The 8,124-nt window shown below is 47.4% G+C and overlaps 1 protein-coding gene across 1 annotated transcript in view; it reads left to right on the top strand.

The window, feature by feature from the left end:
• Positions 1–4,894: 4,894 nt before the first annotated feature.
• The window catches only part of CLIC6 (CLIC family member 6), a 52,649-nt gene continuing 49,419 nt past the window's right edge, over positions 4,895–8,124 (top strand). Inside the window, exon 1 of the mRNA XM_007446492.1 lies at positions 4,895–5,638. Within this exon, the coding sequence (XP_007446554.1) occupies positions 4,895–5,638 (744 nt within the window). The remainder of the gene's footprint in view (positions 5,639–8,124) is intronic.

Raw genomic sequence — 8,124 nt, 5'->3', positions numbered from 1 at the left:
TGGTAACCATAAGTTTGTTTTCTATGTCTGTGAGTCTGTTTCTGTTTTGTAATTAATAAGTTCATTTGTACCATATTTTAGATTCCACATATAAGTGATATCATATGATATTTGTCTTTCTCTTTCTGACTTACTTCACTTAGCATGATAATCTCTAGGTCCATCCATGTTGCTGCAAATGGCATTATTTCCTTCTTTTTTATGGCTGAGTATCTTCTTTGTTCTGATAAATTTTTTCCGTTTCTGGTAAGGAATAGAAGTTTAGAAAATTGAATTTCCTAAATTCAGTCAATGTATCAATGGATGCCCAGGGCCATGAAAGCTGGCTTCCTGTCAAGTGCCAAGGGATTAATATTTTAGAAAAATGTCCTGTGTTCTGGAAGAGTGAGGTGGATCCCAATACCTGGGCAGTACAAAACAATAGGACCAGTCATTACCTGAAGGCAAATTAATAATATTAGTTGACTATTGTGCAGAAATTTCATGGCTTACAAAACACTTTACATACTATCCCTTTCAATGCTCAGAAGAATCCAGTGTAGTAAGTGTATCACCAATGGCCAGTAAGCAGCAGAATTATGATTTGAAGCTAGATTTCTAGACGCAAATCTTATAACCTCTCCATCATTTCAAAAAGCTTCTCATCAGGACTCAGTAAAATGTAGGAGATGCTTTAAGGGGTGGAAGCCCACCCCAACACAGCATAGCCCCCCTGGTGTTCCTGGTGGAGTCAACATATTGGATTACGGCATTTTCTATGGCAGATCTTGTAATTAGGGGGCTGGTGGGAGGCTGGATTTCCTCTAACACAATGATTGACATTATGGGCTGGTTAATTCTTTGTTGTGGCGACTGTCCTGCGTGTTGGAGGAGGTTTAGTAGCAGCCCTCACTTCTACCCACTAGACGCCAGTAGCACCCTCCCATCATGACAACCAGAAAATGTGTCCCAGACGTTATCAAATATCCCATGATATAATTGCCCCTAGCCGAAACCCAGTGTTCAATATTAAGCTCTGTTCCGTCAGGTCAGCATCCATCACCATAGATTACAGGGTTCAGGAGCACTGGAGAGAAGAGATCACAAACTCAGGGTTTAAAAGACTTAAAAGAAACCCAAGTTTCTAAAACTTGTAGGGAGCAAATACAGGAGATTGGACGTTTTTAGAAAAACACCAACATGCTAAGAAAAAACTTTACAGATAGAGGTGATAGGTTTAAAATTGACTTTCAGTCTTAATTTCTGGTATTGTATCCATCTCCACCAGGATTGTTACTGATGCTGCTGGCGTCAGAAGGAAAGGAAACAGAATAAGAAGCTCAAACTACAGTCTCCAGGACCCAGAAACCAGCTTGGCAGGAGGGTTCCATACCCTTCCTCCCCTGCCCTTCTCCCTGGGCTGAATGTGTTCTATCAACAGTCCTTCCAGATTATGGGCTACCTTTCCAGAAAGGCTTTCAGCAGGTGGTTTGTCATAAAAATTTGGGGACTCCTCCCTCTGCCCCTCCTTCTCCTTCACCCCTCCCTCCTCCTCTTTTTCTTGCTTTTTAAAATCTCTTCTACCATCCAAAAAGCATTTGTTCAAAGTTTAGTTTGTTTTGAGAACAGTGCAAATTCACATGAAAAGAAAACAGAAGAAACGCTCACTAGCTAGATGAGTTCGTGGTGGAGTGACCATATAATTCACTGTCCAAACTAGGACACTTTTGAGAGCGGCAGGGGATGCTCTTATGATCATGCTGCCGAGACAGAAGGCATAACCTGGACCATCCCATGCTAAGTGGGACAAAGTGTCACCCTAGTTCTCCATGGCTCTTCCAGCCCTGTAATACACGGTTCTGTCAATATGTGACCGCTCTGTCTTCTGGGACAAGTACAACAGTGAGGCTGTAATGTTAACAAGAAGCGGCGCTGTGCTGAGTGTGACACATACATTCTCTGATTTAAAACTCACAATTACAATGATCCTATTATAACACTCACTGTTCTAGATGAAAAACTTACTCAAGATCACACAGTTAGTACATAAAGTGGGATTTAAGTCAGGCAGTGTGACCAGAGAACCTACTCATTCCACACGACATTATTTGTGTTGGTTTGTGTGGTGTTCTTATCGGCTTGCAAGATGCTCTATCCATGCTCAATCCCTGCCTCCTAGTTGAGGACTATTCTGTGCCGATATCCTTCTCTTAACTGAACTATATCTTTACAGATAACAGCAAAGCCAGGTTTGGGGCCATTCTTAGGTGGGGAGGAAGAGCTTGAAAATCAATGCAAGGGGGACTTCTGTTTGGCCATAAGTGCCGCCAGTGATCTGAATGTTCTAGACACATCATCATCCCAAGGGCTCTTCTGAAAGGAGCAGAGATCTGCCAGAGAAAGAGGGGATCTCTGTGGAAATGAGTCTGTTTGTTCTGGGAAAACAGCAAAAACAACAAACCTTTAAAACATTTATTTATAAGCCTTTGAGAGATTTTCTTTGTAATCCTTGAGTTACCCTGCTTCATGCTTCCTCGTAAAATATGGTAGGGAAACTCTAAAATTACCAAAAATTCGACTTAATTATCAGCAGTTTTGACTCTCATCCCTGAATTTGTCACCTCTGTTTAACCCTCCTTGGTATTTAAATAGCTAATCTGGTGCTGGCTGCCGAGTCAACACTGTGCAAATCTCCAAGTGACTTCACAGTGACCTTCACAACTCGATTTATTTGGTATTTCCTTTGTGTTCCTTTATAGCAACTGACTGGCCTTTGCTAATTATTAAAAGTATTTGCTGAAGTATTCACCACCATCAGTAGATAAGAATTTCTGGGAACAGCCTGCCTTGTGACATTAGCTTGTCCCCCAAAGTATAAAACCAACTGAGAATAGTCTTTTTGAAAACTGGTTCAGGTTGATATATACATATATGAAAGCACGCATGCATTCATTCATTCAGCATATATTTATTGAGTGCCTACTATGTGCCTGGTCCTGTTCTAGGCAGTAACACACAAAAACTCTTGGCTTCACAGAACTGCCATCCTAGTGGGGTGGGATGAGGGAGACAGATAATGAGTACATAGAATATATTACATGTCAGATGGAGATACCTGCTATGGAGAAAAATAAGGCAGAAAACGGTGACTGAGAATAGAAGCTGTGTTTTAAAATAGAGTGCCATCCATGTTCACTGCAGCTTTACTCACATGCGTCCCCTACATTGGAAGGCGGACTCTTAACCACTGGACCACCAGGGAAGCCCCCCTCTTTTTTAGGGCTGAATAATATTCCACTGTAAGTACTGGGTTGGCCAAAAAGATCGTTTGGGTTTTTCGTAAGATGTTATGGAAAACCCGAACGAACCTTTTGGCCAACCCAATACCTACCATGTTTGTTTCATCCACTCCTCCATGGAAGAATATTCAGGTTGTTTCCATGTCTTGAGACATCCTGGTGATTGGCCAAATGTGTGACTCACACACTGTGACTGGCCCTATCACAGATGCTCCCTGATTTTTTAGTGATAATAGAACCCTCTGTGGACATGATAGACAAATGAGTCTCAGGGCAGTATTAAAGCTTTTAAGAGCCTGACAAGTTCAATCAGTCTTGATTTGGGAATGCTGCTCGCTCACATTTAGACTGTGCCATCCTGGGCAACCAGCCCCTTACTGTCACCCACATGATCCAGCCTGACACATAAACTGACTACATAATTTTCATCATAACTTCCCCTCCTCCTCCCTCGCCCCCCTCCCCTCCCCCTCCCCTTTTTCTCCCCCTTCTTCATCTAAGAGGAAAGGTCTGTGATCCTGGGAGATTTCTAATCCAGTGATTTCCATAGCTCCCTTTCTTCAGATCTTCCATTTTCATCTCCCCACCTTCAGCTCCCCAAGCCCTTAACACACAACTTTAAGGCGAAAGCCTTGAACATGGGTTTAGAAAATCTAGGAGAATCAGAAAGATAAACAGGTTCTTGGCATCTTCAGGGACCAGAGAGATGCAGAATATAACCCCAGAGGGCAGAACCCCCAGTACTTGTCATGGAGAGAGTACAGGACCCATCTCTGGTCCAAGAAGATCAGCTGGCTCCGCTTGCTCCTATATCGGGGCCTCTGGAACTTCTCAGCAGGGCTCCGGAGAAATTGGAAGGAGGCGGTGTGGCCTCCCCTTCTTTCTTTCAGGATCTACCCTTCTGCTCTAGGACACTGAGGCACTACAGGGGCATCTGCAGTTCCGCAGCTGCTGAGCTTAACGCCTGACCCCTGGGAAGGTGGGAATTAGGTGTTTGGGTGTCGTGAGTGTTTGGGGGTGATTTTAATGGCTCTGGAACTTGAAGCTGTTCCAGAAAACACCGAAGCGGTCAGTAGAATCAGGATCTTTTCACTGAAATCCACAAGGGTCACAAGAAAGACTGTCATTGGCCAGGCTCTCAGGCCATTCAAATAGGCAGAGAAGAGGGGATACAAACTCCGCCCAAGCCCCAGGGGGGATGGAGTTGGCACCGGGGACTTCTGGTCAACCCCTGGACAGAGGGCCAGGCATTTCAAAGGGTGCAGCAGCTAAGCGCCCTCCCCAGCAGCGCACTGCACGTCCGCGAGCGCGTTTCCAGGGAACCAAGGTCGGAATTAGGGTCCAGGTGGGAATCAGGCGCGCAACCAGCGAGAAGCACGAGCGGTGGAGGAATAGCCCAGAGAGCTTAAGCCCGGGAGAAGGGGCGCAGCGTTTTGGAGCGGGAGGATTTCGCCTTGCGCGCCCAGCGTACCGCCCAGGCGCCTCCAGAGTCCCGGGCAGGGGGTCCTCTCGCAGCTGGCGCAGCGGCCCCTGGCACCGCGCCCTTTGCCCAGCACCGCCTGGCTCCTCAGCAGCGTCCAGGAAGGGTCTCTGGTCAAAGACAGGGATCTGCGGCCATGACCGAGGTCGCGGAGCCGGAGCGGGGCTCCCCGGGTCCCCAGAGCCAGCCCGAGGGCTCGGCGCTTCAGGCGGAGAGACGGGGCGAGCCGGGGGCTTCCGGCCCTGAGGCGCAGAGGCAGGAGGCGAGAGAGGGCGCCGCGGAGGCGCCGAGGGGCGGGGGCCCGGGCGCAGCTGCGACGGCCGAGGTGACGCAAGGAGAAGGGCCGGGACCGGTCGGAGGGCGCGCTAGCGAGCTGGCGCCGGATGCAGGCGGTGGCCCGGGGGCCGAGACGCGGGGCGCGAGCGGAGAGCAGGGCGAGGCCGAGGCGCAGGAGGGCTCCCGGGAGGGAGAGGAGCGGGCGAGCGGCGCGGAGCTGGCGGAGGAGGCGAGCCCGGGGTGCGACGCGCAGGGCGAGGCCCCGGGGGAGGCCCAGGTGGAGCCTGGGGATCCCGCGGCCCCCGGGGCGAAGGGAGAGGAGGAGAGCGGGCCGGAGGAGCCGGGAGGCAGCGCGCCGGGGCCGGCGGGGGCCCGCGTGGACGCCGAGGGGCCGGCGGGGGACAGCACGGTCGCCGAGGGGCCGGCGGGGGCCCGCGTGGACGCCGAGGGGCCGGCGGGGGCCCGCGTGGACGCCGAGGGGCCGGCGGGGGCCCGCGTGGACGCCGAGGGGCCGGCGGGGGCCCGCGTGGACGCCGAGGGGCCGGCGGGGGACAGCACGGTCGCCGAGGGGCCGGCGGGGGCCCGCGTGGACGCCGAGGGGCCGGCGGGAATTAATTTTTAATTATTTAACATTAATTTGCAAATATTAATTTTCAAATAATAATGGTTAAGTGGAGATGTTCATGAGGCTTTAGTCTGTGTCAGGCATCCTTCTAAGTGCAGTTGATTCTTATTATTCACGGTAGTTGTATAAAGTTGCTGTGAGCACTGAATTAGAAAATACAGAACCGTTGATCCTGGAGAAATACAGGGTTAGGTCTCTGCAAGTCTTTGGTCACAGCTCTTTCGTCAACTGATCAATATATAGCCTTGTTTAATGTGTGTTTCTTTCTAAAACACATTATTGTGCCTGAGCAAATCTTATTTAACGCATATATTTTCTCCAGCACATCTGTAGCCTTCTTGCAAGTAAGAACACTAGACAGCATGTCAGCACTGTGCTTGGGGGCCATTTTAAACAGTGATGTCAGCAAAAAAGTGCAAAAACCTTGGCATTGAATAGACTGTGAAAAAGACACTTGTTTACAGCATGAGAGCTGAAATAAGAAGGCAGAGTGCAGCCTTATTCAACTTCAGATGGATGTGTATTAGATCATCGTAAGTGTACACCTTAAACTTACACAATGTTATATGTCAATGATATCTCAATAAAACAGGGAAAAGAAGTGGAGCACACAATCTTATGTCATGACTGTCATGACATGGGAACCTACACATTGGGCGGCTTTGTTTGTTTTTTTTTGCTGCTCAGCACATGTCTGCAGATGCCCACAAAAACCCCTGGAGTATTGATTTTGGGGTTACCAATATTTACAATGTAAATGGGGTTACAAATGCATACCAATAAAAAGATTTTTATCAAATCTTTGAATCTTCAAAGAATACAGGTTGACTATGCTTTATACCCATTGACTCATAACATCCCTGCTAGTGGGAAAGAGGAGTCCAAGGCACAGAGGGGTGCAGGGTCTGGGGAAGGCACTGGGGCCTCTCATCACTGCTCACGGTGGGACAATTGTTAACAGGCTGAAGAACAGGACCTCAGATTCTGGGGCTACCAGTGGAAATAAATAAACAACAATAAAAGGAAAGCCAGTTGAAAAGAGAACAAAATTTAGCAGCAGTATTTGGAAGGCTGGCAGCAGCGGGGCTGGGATTTGGGCGGTAGCCGTCATGGTCAACCTGCGTGATGGCTGTGACCCAAAGCCAGCCGTCTGCACAGAGACGGAGGCAGGCTCCCAAGACAGAGTTCGAGGTAAAAGTGGAGCCCAATCTCACTTATATGAGGAATCTAAAAAAGCGAACTCATAGAAACAGAGTAGGTTGGTGGTTGCCAGGGGCTGGGGGTGAGGGAAATGGGGAGGTGTTGGTCAAAGGGTACTTTCAGTTATAAGATGAAAATGTTCTTCAGAGCTAATGTACAGCGTGGTGATTATAATTAACAACACCGTATTGTTATATTTCAAAGTTGCTAAGAGAGTAGATCTTAAATGTTCCCACCATACCAGAAAACAGTAGTTATATGAGAGAATAGCAGGGTTAAGTAACCTCATTGTGGTAATCATTTCACAATATGGATGTGTATTAGATCACTGTAAGTGTACACCTTAACCTTACACAATGTTATATGTCAATGATATCTCAATAAAGCAGGGAAAAGAAGTGGAACACACAATCTTATGTCATGACTGTCAGGGATTATTTTCATGACTTTTTTTTTTTTTTTTTTTTTTTTTGGCTGTGCTGGCAGCTTGCGGGATCTAAGTTCTCTGACCAGGGCTCGAACCAGTGCCGCCTGCAGCGGAAGCATGGAGTCCTAACCACTGGACTGCCAGGGAAGTCCCATGACTGTTATTTTTATACAAGGTCCAAAAGTGATCAAGCTGTCCTCATGGGAAATATTTCAGGAAAAAAAGCCATATTACAGAGTCAGTTTTTCACAACTCTTAATTTAATCCAGTTCAATTCCATGTTATTTCACTCTGTGGCATCCCCTGTTTCTACTGCAGGACAGTGACCACCTCCCAGGGTTGTTGAGAGTGTTAAACGATTTAAAAAATAATACCTATGTGTTGAGAGCTTTCTTTATAGTGGCAAAATGCAAAACATTCTATTTACAAGAGGGAGCTGGACAGAAAAACCTTTAAGGTCCTTTCAATATTTAATATTCTAAGAGAGTGTGAGATCTTTACTGAGCACTTGTTGTGGATATGACGTGTGCTTATCCAGCAGAGCACACCTGCCTAGAAAGTGGCAGGTGGAAGTTTAAGTGCTATATCTCCAGGGACAGGGGATCTCTTCCCTTCCAGTGCCCTTTTGTCTCAGCGTTGGGATCTACTCATTGCCTTTCTTCTGTTTGACTCCATTGACAAGGAGTCTGCTCCCTGCCATTCCTGAGAAACCAACTTTAAATGAACAAGAACCTTGATCTTATTTCTGGCAACCACACCAGCAATAGACTTATGGAAGAATTTGAAACCTAATTTAGACTGCAGTAAAGAAGGTATAAAGAGGATAAATTACTGGGCC

The sequence above is a fragment of the Lipotes vexillifer genome, unplaced genomic scaffold (genome assembly GCF_000442215.2).
Source record: "Lipotes vexillifer unplaced genomic scaffold, Lipotes_vexillifer_v1.1 scaffold1549, whole genome shotgun sequence".
NCBI classification, from domain to species: domain Eukaryota; kingdom Metazoa; phylum Chordata; class Mammalia; order Artiodactyla; family Lipotidae; genus Lipotes; species Lipotes vexillifer.
The sequence above is the reverse complement of the archived record's forward strand: the minus strand, read 5'-3'. Positions and strand labels throughout refer to the sequence as shown.